This window comes from Siniperca chuatsi, linkage group LG3, assembly GCF_020085105.1.
Source record: "Siniperca chuatsi isolate FFG_IHB_CAS linkage group LG3, ASM2008510v1, whole genome shotgun sequence".
In the NCBI taxonomy this organism is placed as follows: domain Eukaryota; kingdom Metazoa; phylum Chordata; class Actinopteri; order Centrarchiformes; family Sinipercidae; genus Siniperca; species Siniperca chuatsi.
In genome coordinates this window covers 28,418,546-28,436,221 of record NC_058044.1, presented here as the reverse complement: position 1 = coordinate 28,436,221, position 17,676 = coordinate 28,418,546, and the positions used below count along the sequence as shown (strand labels likewise).

Below are 17,676 nucleotides of genomic sequence, written 5' to 3'. Positions count from 1 at the left end.
TGTAAGCCTACCCTATCATTTTGGGTTGTTTGTATGTGATAAACTCCAAATAAAGCATTTCAGACTGACCTGGAAGGCAGGGTTATAGTGGTGGAAAGTAACTACTGTAAGTACGCTACATTCAAGTATTACACTACATTACATTATGGCGCATTTGACTGACATATATAGTTAGTAACTTTACAAGTTCAGTTTTATGTAGGCAACCCATAGACTACAGTCAATGAGACAACCTATGATGAGTTCATTATATCTGATGCATTGTTATAATCTAAACTACCTAACACTATAGCAATGCATTAGTAATCATAATCCAATAATACATGATAATGTAACACTGTCAGGGACCATTCTGCAGCCTAATGAATATAATATAATATAACATATATATATTTCATTTTTAACACACTAGAAAAGCTTTATTTATATCTAGAGCAAATAAATACAAAGCAGATTTGTGTCTACAATTCAGAAAACAAAATTTGAAGCAAAAAACAAAAAGGCTTTCATGAACAGATTTATTTTCCTCTATAAATAAGGCAGATAAACATAATCACTGAATTTGTCCTTAAAATGACATGATTTAAAAAGTCATTAATAATTCACAGATACAAATCATGGCAGATCTTCATATATCCTCAAAAATCTTATTTCATTCTGTTTATTCCAAAGAAGTAGACAAAAATACAACCATAACCCACCTCGCATAGTCATTCAAAAACAAATATTTAACAAAAAGTAACCAAGGCATAAAGGGAAAGACAATCATACAGAAAACAAATGTCATTTTGTGTTACAGTGCTTTAGTATCCTAAAGAGCATGAGAGAGCAAAAAATGAGAACAAGGTAAGAATTCCTGTAAACAATGTTAACGCAGGTATTGTAGCGCATTTGTAAATATTACCTCACAATGCTATATCAATACAGGAGGTGTACCTTTGAGCAGAGAGATCTGGCACTATAGGCCTAATCAAAGGACTTTGGTTAAGATATGACACAGTTAAAAAGGTATTTTCAGAAAGGGAACCTGTAGATAAGGCTATACATTCTTGGCAATAGATGCTCTACTATACAGTATGTACCTTAAATTCATCCAATTGGTGTACATACAGTATGGCAGGTAGAGTCTTTTTAAAGCACTGTCACAAATCGAAGTTGGTCATTTAAATTCACTTCCAACAATATTATCATCGTCATCAACATTAACACCATTAAGTATAAATGATGTACAGATAAATACACCACCTGGTACACCATTAACATAACAATTGAATGACACATCTGGAGAAAGATATGCAAGACGAGATAGTGTTTATCATAAGGAAACAAAAAGAAAACGTTCACTTGTATTTGTGCAATAATTTGAATACCACAGCCAAAATGTGACTGGGTAAAAACTGTTGTCATACAATAACAATAAGAACCAAAACTATCCATACATACATTCAATAGACGCGTTAGAGGCCTCGTACTTCATGTCATCAGACATACACTTTTATATAATATCTATACAAGATCATACTATAGTCTACATAGAGTTTCTACCATTGCACTTATTGTGTTTGCGTATTTGTCATTAGTATGGAATTTACATAGTGAATGACACTTTTCCTAGATAATGTATGTTTGCTCTTGAGCATTATTTCCATATAGACATGGATAAGGGCATCATTGACACACAAAAAAAAGGAGTCTTGGCAAATGAAGGTAGGTGTTCAGGGTGTGGTCACAGCACAAATGAATACTGTTAACTGTTAACACCTGATCAAAAACCGCTGACATAAAGCCATTTTAAAGGTTCAATGTGTCATATGGTAAATAAACCTAACATCAAGTGTCTGAGCTTTTCCAATACACTTTTTTAACCTGCTGACACTTTATTCATTCTCTACAATGGAAATGACAACTCTCCATCACATACTAATCATTCACTATGAAACACCGCTAATTTCAACATACTATCATATTGTAAATCTCCACTTACTGTATTTCTATAATAAAGGGGCTACCATACTCTATCTCACTCTCTAACCTTAGCAGAAACTTTTCATCTGCAGGCTGTAAGGTATCTGGTGAATGCTTCCACACCAACGTGTTCATAGGACATAATATACTAATATATCCCCATATATTCCCCTTATTAACTTAAACCAGCTCCAATTCTGAGCCAAACATGACTCTCGTCATATATCAGTCCCTATTCAATAGGTCCTTACTAATATAAATCCTTCAAAGACAAATCACCTTTTCCTCTGGCAAGATAAATACTACTGAACAGAGCAGCAAGCAACAGTTTGTCTTTAGTGTTTCCTTGGCTGGCTCTACCTTGTTCCTTCAAAATTCATGTGGTCTCTTCTATGATAAGTGAGAAACCCACTCACTATGGGAATGTATTTTTCTTACAGTAGCGTCTGACCTATCGACTTTGGCTCCAATTCCCATTTTGAGACTTCATAAGCTCTAGGAAATACTGTAAACAATCTTCATGGCTGGGTGGCGCTGTCCCTCTCTGGCTGGGAAGGCTCTGGGTCCACAGCGGGGCCGACTAAGGGTCCGCCGGCTGTACGTGGGTCCATGGCAGAATGCATGATAGTCAGCCATATGTCGTCCATGTTTGGCATTACAAAGATTTTCTAAAAAAAGAGAGAGAATGATGGATGGACAGTGAGTGGTCTATCGATTTTTAGTATTCTTGACACATTATTGACACATATAATGTCTTGGAATTTGAACCATAAATAGTAAGCAAATAACAGGTAGTGTGCAACTGTTTATTTAAAATGTTTAAAGTCTTATAAGATCATTATGTGCTACAATCATATGAATATCATTTAATATGTCAATAAATTTAAAAAACAAACAACAACAAAACTACTTTTTGGTGTGACTGGGAACTGTGTCTCTGAATTACAGAAACTAAAAAAAAAAAATCAAAATGTAGTGTTTATCAATACCTGGAATTCCTGGTCCAGTTTTTTCTCTATCCAGTCAGTAACGTGAGCCAGAGTGACTTCTCTTTCTCCCAGTTTAGGTCGTGCCTTCAGTTCCAGGTGAGGCGGTGTCCTAAAGCCATACCTGCAACAGAAAAGGTGAAAACAATGAATGATTTACTTATAAACACTATTAAGAGTTGACAAATGAACACATTGTAGCAACGCAGGGTGTGGTCACCACCAGCAGAGGGCAGTGATGTATTGAACAAAGTGCTACATAAATTTACTTTCAATAAAACATGCAGCTGCAGGGTAGAATGAATTTCAGTTGTTCTGAGTACAGATATCCTTATTGTGTATGTTTGACATGAATTATTAGATATAAAACTATGTGTCTTGTACCTAAGTAACTGTTCACATGAGAGAGGAAATTGGCTAATTATGAGTCATCTGAAATCCATTGCTATCAACAGAGTTGGCTGTGTTCTGTGGGAAAGTGCTATCACTGAGGAAGATGTGATTATTTCTCACTCTGTCAGACATGGAAATTCACTTTGCACAGCATTCCACAAATTACGTAGTAGGAAAACAACACTTCCTTCACGTACCATATCCTGTCAGTGGGTGGAGGGGGTATGTTGACAGCCAGCGTTCCTTGGAGTTCCTGCACCTCCACTGTGAGCAGAAGGGGTGTGTTGGACACTTCCTCCATCTTCTTTTTGATGAACTCTGTTTCTGTGGCCTTCTGGAAGTATTTGGATTTGGTGATCTTGTCCACTAAGCGCATGATCTTGCTGGATTTGTGGCCTCCAACCAAACTGTATTCAATGAAAGGAGGATTAGGGTTAAAGTCGCATACTAACTTTAGTGTAGCCGTACTTCCATGAAATCTAATTACATCATTTTTTTAAATTTTATCTGACAAATAAATGGATTTTGTCCTCAAGAGAGTGAAGAGATTTAATAATGAATTCCTAGCCATGTCTGCCAACAACATGTTGGCAGACAATTATGTCTTCTGGCTCAATTAAAATAATTCTCAGTGAGTACTTTATTTTCACTGTGAGGCCTTCCCTACCAGTGGGTCTGTTTCAATGTTTATAACAAGAAAGCTTTTGTCTCCATTTTTTTCTTAAAGGTCCAGTATGTAACATTTAGGAGGATCTATTGGCAGAAATGAAATATAATAATTATAAGTATGTTTTCATTAGTGTATAATCACCTGAAAATAAGAATCATTGTGTTTTCTTTACCTCAGAATGTGACGTGTTTATCTACATAAGGAGCAGGTCCCCTTCTACGGAGTCCGCCATTGTGCACCGCCATGTTTCTACAGTAGCCCAGAGCGGACAAACCAATCACTGGCTCTAGATATGGCCTTTCACGTTTTTCACGAGTTTTGCGGCCACCACAGTTGGAAGGCAAGTGGTATTCAGTTGGTTGCAATCCTCAACTTCACCGCTAGATGCCACTAAATCCTACACACTGGACCTTTAAATGATTGTTACATAAATTTTTTTTTTTTAAATAGTTTATAATCTTGTGATTGTAAGAATGGATTAAGTGAGCGCAGAGAATATATATATATAAACTCAGTCTCACCCCTCTGCTCCAGCAGAGTCATTTGAGAGCTCTGAGGAGTCTTCCTCATCTGATGAGCCTGCACTGGACGACTCTTCGTCACTATCAGCCAGGCAGTAAGTCCGTGGCCTGCATCTGGAAACACATAAACAAACACAAATGGATTAGGGTGAGTGTGCATACCCATGACTGCGATTAACCGCTGGAAACATCATTGTTTTGAGAAAGCCTAAATAAATGTCTTTTGCAGTGTTTCCACCGTTTCAGATGTAATTTGATGTGAAACTGAATCTAAAACTTGTTTACTTGTGAGGACTGGCAAAAATTTGCTCACTTCTCACTTGATGGCAACCAATCTAGTCCTGAGAGGTACATACTGTACACGCACACTGCATTCTATGGATGCGCCAGTCCAATACGCCGGATTGGTATCAGCACAGACACTGACCATATTAAGTGGATCGGGAATCGGCCATCAGTGCACTTTCTTCGTCAATGTCATTATAAAATTCAGTGCTTCAGCTATCAGATACATTCACGTAGTCAGGGCGGGCCAATGACTCTGTTCCAGTGACACAGTACTACTCAGTATCATAACATACCCTGAGTTGAGGTATTGGTAACGGAGGAGAAAAGGTTTGATCGGTGCATCTCTACTGTATTTACCCTGACATATATTAACACATTCTGTTCCTCTTCATTGCTGAGAATGGATTTTGGGGATGCAAACAGCCAGAAACACTGATGAAGGCACTGAACACACTAAGAAACGAATACTTAATGAGATGAAGCATTTGGTGGTAACATGAAATGAGACAACCCCAAAACTACAGACATACAAAACTAGAGAATGAGAGCTGAACAGATGAGATCATTGTTGAAAGTCAAGCACTCACCAAGAGCAGACAAAACATCCAATTAACAGCCGCATAAAGGTAGAATCCAGAGGGCAGAGAGGGAATAGCAGAGAAAAGAAAAAAGAAGATATAAAAGACAGCAAAGATATAGAATGCTGAGTGAGAGCCTGACAGAGACACGTATAGTTTTTAGAGTCAAGTAGAGGGGAAAAAGGCATCTAACAGAAACATCTTGAGGCTTTCCTAAAATGTGTGTGCGGTGTGAGGAAGTTTGATTGTCTTACCCATCTTTGCCAAATTCCCCTAAGCGAACGCTCTCTCCCTCTTTGCCCAGGCGAATGAGGTTCATCTTGGTTTCCAGGGTCATCAGAAAGGAACCACTGTAGGAAATCTCCAGGTCAAACCACAGGCCTGAGGGACACACAGTGGTTATTAGAAATGTTGATCTGAGAGAAAATGAAAGAAGTGAAACTGTAGATTTGAGGATATGAGCTAAATATGCTATAAAACAGGTACTCCACTCACTGTCATATCTACAAGCAAGCACAGCCATGATACATTGGTGTGTATAAGGTAAAATGTACCGAAAATAAAGTATCATTGTATAACCTTATTTATGAGTGATACTTGAAAGAAGCAGAGTTGAATGACGATGGCTATTAGTTTTAAGGCCAATCTCCTCGACTCAGTCCTTCTCCCTGCCTGTTAAATCTCTCTCTCATTCTCTCACTCCTTTGTTTCCCCACTTCTCAGATTCTTCCTTCTCTGTCTTGCCCTTTCTGTGGCACCGCTCTTTCCCCCCCAAGCATCACAGAAGTGGGGACCCCAACAGATTTTATTTTTTTGATCCCTCCGCTTAGACGAGAAAGACTCAGCAAAAGACTCAGCGAAGGGAGGGGAAAGAGAGAGGGAGAGATCACAAGGTCCTTTGAACAGAGGAGAAACAGTTGGAGGGCACGCAATCTTCCCCCCTAGCCCCCCGTTTGATATCAGCAGGCGGGACTGGCTGCATAAACAGGGCTCTCCCTCTCTCCCTTTTACCTCTGCTCTACCAAACCTGCTGTAATCTGGATTATACAAACTCCTCAAAAGCCTCCATCAAAAGCCTGGCTCGCATGGGGCAAGCTATGTGCATTCTGTTTTTCTTTTTTTCGCTCTCTTTACAACACAGGATCACATGTTCTTGTGTACAAAGAGCCACATCTAACCACGAACTTGGGTGTGGTTTCTCTTTACTCCACTGAGAGGCAGCAAAGGACGACAGATGACGCAGGAAAGATGAATGAAGAATGAAAGCCATTAACGTATTCTAAACAAAAACACATTGCTGCAAACTAAGACACATGTGCATGTATGCCATGCAAAAGTCCATAAAGTGTGTATAAATACACAGTGTGGTGTTTAGTGCACAGATACCAGAGTCCTTATAATTAGATAGATTAAAGATAGATTTCCTGACAACTGCATACATGGCACAGGTACATGAATTGAAGAAGTAAAAAAAGTTGTTTAGGTAAGATCAACAAATGTAGTACAGGAAAGCAAAAAACATGAGGACAAACAGCACTGAGACTGGGTGCCCTCTCCTCACTGCTCGGTTGAGGCCTGAACACCAGCAGGTTGTGCTAAATGACGTGATAATGCAATGAGTCTGGTGTGGCAGGGAGAAAAACAATCAGAGTGAGAGAGAGTCAGAGAGAAAGTGGGGGAGAAATGAAAGCAAAAGAAAGAACAGAAGGTTAGAAAGTCAGAGAAGGTTTGAGAAAGCACAAAGTAAAAATAGACGGTCAGTCAGACAGAGACACAGGGCGAACAGGCTGGGCCTGCTGAACCCAGTGGGCTTTGCTTTACCCGCCTGTCCTGGGGGGCGTGGTGGATAATAACACTATGTCTGGCTGAGCCGGGGGTTTATGCAGGGCACTGAGGTTTGTTAGTTTGGGGAGTGCAAGCTGCTGGACCAGTGCTTCCTTAATTGGGGTGGAGCAGCATGGCGAAGAGTTACGAGTGTGTGTTGCACATGCCGCAAAGAAAAGCCTTCACACATTCAGGGTGACTGCTTGTATGCATACAGAAATGGACATTGCAAAAACTCATGAGCATGAAGCAGAGTGTACGCGAAAACAAATGTGCATGGACACAAACGTACAAGCGTGCAGAGACAATTCCTTGTGGAGATGTGCGCACATACACAGCTGGAGAGGTTCATCGATCCATTGCACTCAGCATGCTTGTTCCAGGAAGGAGCGGGGTGAGACAAGGTAAAGGCAGAACTTGAGATGCTGAGAGGATACATTCACTGTAACACCAGTGGAAATTTCAAAAGGAAAAACTAAACTGACTGACTGTTTCATCGAGGTAAAAGGCTATTGATCATGGAAACACAGCAAGAAAAGGTGCATGAAACATTCATTTTCTCTGCAGCACTATAAGCTGTAGAAACAGAAACATGCACAGGGCTAAGTAAAGCTAAATGCCTTGATTTATCTTTAGCCAACCTCTTTCCTGCTTCCTTTCACATCCAAGCAATGTGTCTAAAAAATTAAGCACTTTGCTGTTTTAGATTGACAGTGGGTAATCTGGATCAATTCACTTGCACGCTGTTAGAAAGAAATCTAAACATTTGCCAACATATTGCAGTTTCCAAATGCGAGTGCAATTAAAGCGGACGCCCTATCCACAACATCAACACAATGGTGGCCTATGTACACTGATTGTGTTTGAAGTGGCTGTTGAGGTGTGTTTTGCCTGGAACTGTTCCAATAAATGCCGTTGCCATCTCAGTTGGAGATGCAATCAATACTTGCTCTGATTATAGGGTTATGTGAGTGCTGCAGTGATAAAAATGAGGCAGTGACTCATAGCAGAGGAGGGAGATACTGAGACTAAAGAGAGAGTGAGGACACAAAGAGGAAGACGGAATGAAAGGGAATGTAAGAGGAAGAGAAAACTAAGAAGAGAGTTGGAGACTGTACATATGAAACAAACGAAGAGGCAGATCTGTTAGGAATGAGAAAAGCTATGTAATACAGGGATGGAAAGCTCAATGCTGATGCATGTCTGAATTATCATAAAAGAATTCCTCTAAAAATGACGTAAATAGCTCCTTCTGATCAAAACTAGAACACAGCTGAAAGCTTAAGCGCTACTTGAGCCAACATAGTTGGGCAGTTGCAGCAGGCAAATCTACGGTCCCTCCCTAAGCTAAGCCTCGATTTATCCGATCCGCAGATAACCATAACACCTGCTAAAGTGCTTAGGGCCTGACTGCATTGTACTCAGCTAAGAGCTCACTAACCAATCAAATTCTATACTTTCGATTATGAAGTGTTTTCCAGGATCTACAGTATATAACACCTTTGGTAAAGGAGATTTCTTCATATTAACTGAGCCCACATGCCCTTTTGTAACACAACTGTCCAGTAAACAACAATACCCCACTGAACTGTGAGCAGTGTTACTGTTGGTCAGACAGTCTGGCAGCAGCTGTGGACAAAGGGAAAGGTTTGCACTTTATTTAAGGAGCTGAGAGCCTACAAGTAACAAGCATGTCTCTCTAACCTCTAACCACTGCCTGACAAGCTTAGTAGGTGTCAGTGCATGTTGTGCTCCACTGTGATGCACCGTAAACCTCATTCTGCGTGTGCTTACTGAATGAAGCAGCTACTTTTGTTATTGGCTATGGTTTTACTATTGCTCCCTTATTGGGGCTGATAAAGTTCATGTTCTTGGCTTTACCATTGCTGTAATCAAAACTAGTTTTTGTGTGTATTTTTACCTAATGGATATCCATTTCTAGTATTTTAAAGACGTATGGAAAGTTATGTAATGTCGATGCTGATTCACATGTACATGAAAGTCTTACCACACACATGAATCAGAACAAGATGATGATGTGACCCTTAACTGCTGCGTTATATTATCATCAGCATTAATTGTACTGGAAGCACAGCCTTCTGGACTAGAGTTAGGACTTCTATCGTCAGTGCTGCTGTTTTTTGGAAGGAGAGCATGTCAGAGTCATCCTGACACAACCTCAGTACTGTGATCTTATTAGTCACAGCAAGAACAGGAGCCAGTCATGAGACAAAATGTCACTTCTGTCCACGTGTGTATACATGCAGTGGATTGCCAAAGTATTAACCCCATTTGACATTTTACACTACTTCTTGCACTACAAGATTTTGAAAATGAAATTATTTGGATTTTTAGAAAGATTGTAACAAAGCTCTAATTTCTGTTTTGAATTTGAACTGAGTACTATGGGCAAGTGAACCTAAACTGTTGGTTTGGATTGGAAACCTACAGAGGCAATTGTAGACAAAGGCCTAATGCATACTGAAATGACACACTAAGAACTAATTCATCACAGAAAGATCATGCTCATGTTCAATCATTGTGACCCATTTGCACTGTCAAGCTAGCTCAAATTAATTCAACTCTTTTTTTTCCCACCTTTGTTTACACCCCTGAACATGGCATTGAAGCAGTGTGTGCACAAAGGGATAGAAATTGTGAAACGTGGCATGATTCTTGCTTTTAAGAAGCTTTGTCTTGTCAAGTTGATGTTAGCCACTTTCTCTTGTGTGTGTTTGTATGACACAGCGAATGAGTTCAAATTCATGTATATGCAAGGGTGTAACAAATGCAACTCTTCATTTGTGTTTACCCTCCAAATGGCATCCTTTGTGTTTCACCTGTCTCCAAGGATTTTGAGTTTATTTTCCAAAAATCAAACAATTAATATAGATATAATGCCTCTGTAAAGCTGTTGTTGTAAATGGCTGCGTCTTTTCAAACCCCTTTACAATTCACCCATTCACATACTGATGTCTTGCCCGAGGACACTTCAACATGAGGACAGGAGTAATGTAGCGTGGTGATGAAGCAAAAATTACGTCACACTAAAATTATTTCATATATGTTAAGCTATTAGGATACTGTTGCGTAAATTGGCATCTTTAGGGATCTGATCAGATTTTTACAGCTGGAATATGCAACTTGAAGGTGTTGCATGTGTGGAAATTCTATTTCCATCAATGAGTTACTTGCAAAGGGAGCAATGTTTTATCTGGCCTAGAGAAGAGGTGCGAGTTCTCACAGAAGCTCAGAAAATGTCTGTGGAATTAAATTAATTTTGTGTGTGTTTGAGTGTACAATTCATTATTCAATGTGTGAAAACTTTTTCTAGCTAGTTCTTTTTGTAGTATGTGTGTGTATTTGATGGCATACGTGCATATATGCACTTTAGCTAATGCACTGACTCAGGGGGGGCCAGTGTGCTAGCTTACCACCTCCACTAACCAATTTCCTGGGGACACCCGACGTTGTAACTACTTAATACGAGTAAAACCCATAGCAAACGTACCTTGATAGACAACTGGCTAGCACTGCCACATGTTTATCTTTGTTATCTCTAATATGGGCATAGCTAACTGAACTGCAGGTATAGGGGTGTTGTGGTTTCAAACATAAGGAACACTCAAATGTGCTCTGTGGATAAGTAAATACTGCACAATGAATGGAGACTTCCCAGAATATAGCGCATAGAGCTCAATGTACTTTACCACACAGATAGCGTTACTGGTCAGACATGCCAATATCTCTTTACAGAAACCACAGTGTGTGTGTGTGTGTGTGTGTGTGTGTGTGTGTGTGTGTGTGTGTGTGTTGTGTGTGTTTGTTCATGTTTGACATTGATTTCTCTCTTGCCTCGGTAGTCAATGGAGGGTTTGGATGCCCCAAGGACTCTGGGAGTGGCCGAGCCCATGTCCAGTTCTGTTAGGGTTAGCTCATTCATGAAGTAAGGCAACTGAAAAAGACAAAAGCATACAACTGGGCTGAGTACACTGTGCATGAATAAATAATTTGCAGATTATGATATAACCAAATTAAAAAAAGAAGGAAAAATTGATATATGAATCATGAAATAAATACAGGAACACTCATGCACATACATACTGCCATGGATGACACACTACACCACACCTTATAATCAACTGTCTCTACATATCAGTGAGAGAGACTACAATATTATCTGCAGCTGTTGTCACACAGACCAAAACACATTGTATGAGGAAGCAAAATAGGTTTGCCTGGGGTACAGGATCAGAAAGAAACAGTAGGATAAAGGGATAGAAGTGATGAGCGAGGTGTTTCTGTCTCTCTCTGTCTGCTTCTAAGCCCAGTGTGGAGCTGCTGGGGCATTTGGAGAGCTTATCTGTGTGTGTGTATGCTCTGTGTGCCTCGACACATGTTGTTTTCAGCAGGAAGGTGAGCATGATTCCTTTTTTTACTTCATCTCTACTTGTCCTCCTTAGTGTCTTTGCCCGCCTGTTTCAAATTTCAACCGCTTTTTGAGTGTACAGTTGTTAGGAGCCTTGCTCTACTCACCCGTATCTTGCTGAGCTTCATCTGAATCTTCTTGGAGACCAGTTCAGCCCAGTAGGGCTCGCTCAGGAAGTCCCAGAAGATCCGGCCAAGAGTCGCATTCACCCAGGCAACATTTTCCTCCTCCTCCCCACTGGGCTGCACCTGAGCTGAAGAGGTGCTCTGAAGCTAAAGCAGGCAAGTTAACAAACATTAGGAGAAAAGAATATGAATCTCATATCTCTGTACAGGATTCAAAACATTTAACCCCCTACAATACAACTTATTGTATCCCTCTAAATCTTTACAAGGACAAGCCTCAATATCAGCTACTTGTTGTTGTTTGTAATTACACAGCTTGTAACACAGTAAGGTTAAATTGCAAATGAGACGACAAGTTTATCACCTAAGAAAGGAAATTAGAAAGGAAAAGGTGTTAATAGTGTAACTGGAAGATGAGTATGCACTACCTTCTTATCAGCCCCAGGGCTGCTCTGAGGACTCTGAAGGGCAGGGCTGGCAGCTGTAGGGCTGACTGCCACCTGTTTTGGCAGTATCGAGGCCATGTATACACTGTAGTCTAATAAAGGTTTGGTTTTGGCACTGCCTGCTGTTGTTGAAGAGATTGCGGAGTCCTTTGACCTGGGCTGGGGTGCCAGTAGCTCATCCAGACTGCTGCGGCTGCTGCTGCGACTGTGAGAGCTCAGAGCTGCGGACCACGGAAAACATCAGAAAGAGGTGAGGCTTGGAATTAGATGGATGGATTCATGGTGTTTGCGGTTCTGAGCTACTAAAACTTTACATTGGAAGTGCCATTTCTCTAGCTGTGTAATGTATGAATATATCCTTATATATAATTTTTTATTTTTTGTTTATGTTTATGTTTATGTTTATGTTTATATATATATATATATATATAGTTTTAGCCTTGAAAAAAAACTAAGAATTGCAAAAGTAAACAAATGTCTTGTGGACACAAACATCAGTTTTGCTCACCACTCTTACTCCCTGCAACACTTGAAGCATTCTTCAAGTCCGCCTTGAGTTTGGAAGCTGATAGAAACCGCTGGAACCACTCCTCCTTCTCCCTCCCAGTCCTTCCAAACAGATAGAGGGTCAGGTCTCTACTGGTCGAAGAGGACCACCCTCGCTCCTGTGCTCCTCCTGTCCCCTCTCCTCTGTCCCTTGTGTTGAAGCTCTCAACGGTCTCCCACCTGTCACCCTCTGCCTTTGACATGAAGTCATCCTGTTTGCCAAGTTCAATGCAGATGGGGTATTTTTTGTTCCATACACGCTTCCTGGCCAGGTTATGAGGCACTAGATATACCTGGGGGGAGGATTATGGAAGACAGACCTAAGTTACACAAAGTTGGGTTTTAACACCACCACCAAATTTCATGCCTTTTTAAAGACTATTTGAAGACATAGAGGACAATTTCCATGTTGTAGTATTTATCATTATCCATGTTAAAATGCGACATTGTTTAGTGAATAGCATATTCTAATGAACTAGCCTTGCACTAGACTTATATAGACTTAAATATCTGTACATTTACTTGTGTTATCCTTTACAAGAATTACACAGGTAACTACAGTTGACCTTTAACCAAGTTACAGGAAGATAAAGGAAACAATTTTCAACTAACTTAACTTCTTAATTATACTAACAACATACTTTGCTGTTGGTGAGGTCATAGATCTTCTGACTGATGTAGGTGACATCGGGTTTTGGTTCATTGTGTGTGGCACGGCGGGCGACGTTGTGGTTGGGTTTAGACAGACGAATGATGGAGCCCTCCAGCCGGACATACACAGAGTGTGTCAGTGTGGCATGGTATGTCTCTGGGTCATAGTTCGATATCTCATTCATCCAGCTCTGGAGGAAAGACATAACCATTTTACTTAATGTAGATTACATTTCAAGGATTGAGTTCCAAAACAATCGTACTAAAAAACCTTTTTCTATCTGAAATAAGTACGTTTTTTTAAGTATATAAACAATGTGCTGTGTAGGCTTTTCAGCATTTCAGAGAAATACTTCATCTACAAACATAATCTAAAACTGTGCCTGGAAAATGAGGACACTGTAAATATCTGCTCACAGTGTGTTGTCATCCATGTAACATGTTTCTACAATGATAGAAAAGGTTACCTGTCTCTATGAACTTCACACTGGTAAGAGAGTGTCTTGTAACTACTGTCTTTTTAAGTTAACAGTTTGTTGTGATTTGCTTTTGAAGTTCCTCTGACTAAATTCAGCCCAGGATCCACATCTAGTTTATTTGCTGCTTTGTCACCTCAGTGCCTAAACTGTCACAGAAATATGCATCTTAAATTGCATGTTTGCCTTTATTTACAGCATACCACAGATACAGCTCTCAGACCATTTTTCACAATTGAGAATGACTTCCGGATGGGAGCCGAAACGTCTTGATTCTGAAAACAGTGTCCAGATGACTGTGATTGAAACCTTTTCAACGACACAGCACAGCTACACAGCTTTTAAGATTAAGTAAAATTATCTTTCATTATAAAAGTGATGTATTTTTTATTATTTTTCATAATTTAAACAAAAACATCACAATTCTGTGGTATGTTGCTTTAATGTTTAAATTTGGCGTGGGACAGTGGTGCAGAGTTTAGCACTGGTAATTAGAATTTACTCCTATATACTCCTCTATAAGTGAAGCATAAGTGGGTAAGATAATGGATGGATTAATGGATGGATAAATTCAATGTTGTGTGATTCTTTCAATTTGTACTGTAAAGTATTAAATTGGGGGTGTTTGGTGTGTCTTGCAGGCCCTTGGCTGGGTGGAGCTGTGTGCCATTAGGCCAGTGTTCCAAGCCCGCCTGCCCAGACACCACTGTCGGTCACTTCACTCATCACCAAGCTCTGCTGCTGCTGCTTCTCTTTGCGTTGCTTTACTTTGTTTCACACTGACAAGCACCTCACATTATACACTTTCATACATCACAGACTCTGACTTCCACACCTCATTGCAACCATTACTGTTCTTTACTTTAATAAGTTTCAGTTTGTTATTGTTAAGTTTGGTCTGCATCTCCCTTCTTTGTTGCAGCCCGCGAGCCGGTTGTAACAAATTGGAGCTTCGAGTTTGGCTGTTTGGCACAACTATAAACACTTTTGCCTTCCGACGTGGTTGGACAACACATTGTACAAACCAGTTCTTTCCTAGCATAACCAGGCTCTTAATGTTTACAGATCAGCACGTTGCTGTCGGTCAGACCGATCTTTGGGAAGTAGGGCAACAGGTTTTGCCCTTAAAAAAGACATCTGAAAGGTGCTATAACACATTTGAACTGTAATGCTGCTAAATTAGCCCCATGGATTGTTTCAGCTTTCCTCTGGTACTTTAATGTCCACTTGTACTGACACGACAATTAATAATCAATCAATTAATAATCAGATATTGTTTCCAAAAGTGGATCAAAGAAGAAAACAAATAAGGCCACATAAGTACAAAGTAAAAATTGTTGAAGAGTTCAGCTTCAAAATATATAACCTGCATCACAGCTTTCCCTATAATACTTTATACAGCGACCTATAAAGAGAGAAGTGTGTATCTGTGTGGCAAGTGTACAAGTGTCACTATAATATTAGAGTAAGGGGGATGTGCTTAAAATTGATTAAGTGCTTCAAAGCACTTGAACTAGTTTTTATAAAATGTGTCTTAATGTAATCTCTTATGTTATACTGTTAAAAATTAAAAACATGTTTCTGTTTCAGTAGTGAATTGGCATATCAACACTTTAGAAGTCCAAAGTAATCAACCAGCAAAATTCTTTAAGGTGTTAAAGGCCTTTGCAGCATGACAACATTAAAAGGTCCAGTGTGTAGGATTTAGTGGCAACCATTTGAATACCGCTTGCATCACCCTCCCATTCCAAACATGTAGGAGAAACTACGGTGGCCGTGAAACTCGCAAATGGCCTTATCTAGAGCCAGTGTTTGGTTTGTCCGTTGTGGGCTACTGTAGGAACATGGCGGCGCAACATGGTGGCCTCCATGGAAGGGGACCCGCTCCCTCTGTAGATATAAAGGGCTTATTCTAAGGTAATGAAAACAAAACAATTCTTATTTTCAGGTGATTTTACACTACTGAAAACATACTTATAAATATTATATTCCATTTCTGCCAGTAGCTCCTCCTAAATGTTACATACTGGACCTTTAATTCAAGAAACTTTGAAACATTCACTGACCTTGTAGATTTCTGGTTCCTTAATGTCCAACTTGGTCAGATTCCACTTCCCATGGTGTCTGGAATGTCTAAAACTACTGCCAGAAGGTTTTGGTCCTGTCAGCCACACAACACCAATGGCTAAGAGGAATCCCAGCCCAATCCCAAGCAGCATTCCTCCTACATAACTGGGCAGAGGTAATACAAAATAACCATACACCAGTACAGTGAGGATGATGAGAGTATAGTGTGGAACACTAGGTGCCGGCTCAATACTTTCGGATTCATCTTCACTGCATGGTTCAGTACTATCACTTAGTGGCACTTTAGTTTGACTACCAGTTCCAGTATCATCAGTTCTATCACCACCATCACCTTCTGTGTCAGTACAAGTCTCAAAGTCCTCACTGTGCAGGATGCAATAGTCCTCATCCTCTTGTTTAGCAAGAGCTGACATAGAGCATTTGTCCAATGACATGGAAAGTAAAGATGATTTGTTGGGGCTCTTAGTGTCAACAGAGGGGGGAACAGATGATTCTGCTGGACCTGAAGCCCTGCTGTTGGGGCTCTCAGCCTCCCAGTCACCTCCTTCTTCCTCCTTGATGCAGTAATTGTTGTTGCTCTCCATGTGACCATTGATAGCAATTATGTTGGAGAGTTCTGTGGCACTGGCAGAGAGGGCCTTGGGCCGGTAAATGCTGCCACTCTTTTCATCAATGATCTTACTCAGCATCTGGAGCGGTTCTGAGATGACCTCAGAGAGACGCCGCTTAGTGTCTTCAATTTTTGCCTCGACTTCTGAGACTTTGAAGAAGCTGCGGTTATCTGGCGAGGTTAATGGAGAGGAAGGGGCAGTTTTAGAATCAACAGCTGAAGACATGGTAGCAGATGGCATCCGGGACTGTGTGAATTGCTTGAAGAGTTGCAGGGATTCTGGTAGACGGTAGGGTGTGGAGGAGGAGGATGAGTCCTGGGATGTATCTGAAGATAAAGATTTGACAAGAGTCTTCATCAGGTGCCTATGCCTTACTGTAGGAGCAGCAACAGAAGGGATGCCCTCACGAGACTCCGTGTCAGAGGAGAGAGACTTCATCAAGCTGAGAAAGGGTTTGTCACTGGAGGGAAAGCTAAAAGATTTAGTTGTAAAATTGGAAGTTGAGCCTTTTTGCTCAGCAACTTGCAAAGACGTTTGTGTGGGAGAACTGTTAGTGTGATGTCTAGAAACTGGAGAAAGTCTGGATGATTCAGGAATGACAGCAGCCTCGGCTACAGAGTCCAATGGCACCCCTTCGAACATATCCTCACTTGCCTCTAAGGCTGTCACAATATTTGAGTCATTCTGAGCAGCTGAGGTAGTGGAGACAGATGTCCTGTATGGCTCTTCCTCCTCCTCCTCTTCCTCCTTCCCAAGAGCTGAGAAGTGGACGGTGATGGTCTCCTTTGATGCCGATCGCTGGACATGGAGCTTGGGGGACACGGCAGGTGGCTGTTTTTCTGTGGAATGAGCGCTCTCTGCATGGCTAGGATGTCGGCTAGTCATTGCAGTACTCCCACTGAGTAGTCTGCAAAGAAGGAAAAGAGATGACACTAAATTAGGACTGGAACAATTAGTCAATTAATCGATTAGTCGATCGACAGAAAAATAATACATAAAAATATAATAATACTTTTTTTTAAGTAACTATTTTGATAATTGAATAATTGTATCAATCATTTTTCAAACAAAAGTGCCAA

At 40.4% G+C, this 17,676-nt stretch overlaps 2 protein-coding genes across 5 annotated transcripts in view; one reads left to right on the top strand and one right to left on the bottom strand.

The window, feature by feature from the left end:
- Nucleotides 1-501: 501 nt before the first annotated feature.
- The window catches only part of LOC122872418 (testis-expressed protein 2-like), a 33,135-nt gene continuing 15,960 nt past the window's right edge, over nucleotides 502-17,676 (bottom strand). For all 4 annotated transcript variants that reach the window (XM_044188641.1, XM_044188657.1, XM_044188632.1 and 1 more), the window contains 11 exons: nucleotides 15,965-17,504; nucleotides 13,413-13,613; nucleotides 12,734-13,064; nucleotides 12,208-12,446; nucleotides 11,762-11,926; nucleotides 11,081-11,180; nucleotides 5,656-5,782; nucleotides 4,536-4,649; nucleotides 3,542-3,751; nucleotides 2,955-3,075; nucleotides 502-2,633 (listed from right to left, as the gene is read on the bottom strand). In XM_044188641.1, the coding sequence (XP_044044576.1) occupies nucleotides 2,484-2,633; nucleotides 2,955-3,075; nucleotides 3,542-3,751; nucleotides 4,536-4,649; nucleotides 5,656-5,782; nucleotides 11,081-11,180; nucleotides 11,762-11,926; nucleotides 12,208-12,446; nucleotides 12,734-13,064; nucleotides 13,413-13,613; nucleotides 15,965-17,482 (3,276 nt within the window). In that variant the 5' untranslated portion in view covers nucleotides 17,483-17,504 and the 3' untranslated portion in view covers nucleotides 502-2,483. The remainder of the gene's footprint in view (nucleotides 2,634-2,954; nucleotides 3,076-3,541; nucleotides 3,752-4,535; nucleotides 4,650-5,655; nucleotides 5,783-11,080; nucleotides 11,181-11,761; nucleotides 11,927-12,207; nucleotides 12,447-12,733; nucleotides 13,065-13,412; nucleotides 13,614-15,964; nucleotides 17,505-17,676) is intronic.
- Nucleotides 12,418-17,676, top strand: part of LOC122872438 (perforin-1-like) — a 34,555-nt gene continuing 29,296 nt past the window's right edge. Inside the window, exon 1 of the mRNA XM_044188690.1 lies at nucleotides 12,418-12,475. The gene's annotated coding sequence lies outside the window, so the exon portion shown is untranslated. The remainder of the gene's footprint in view (nucleotides 12,476-17,676) is intronic.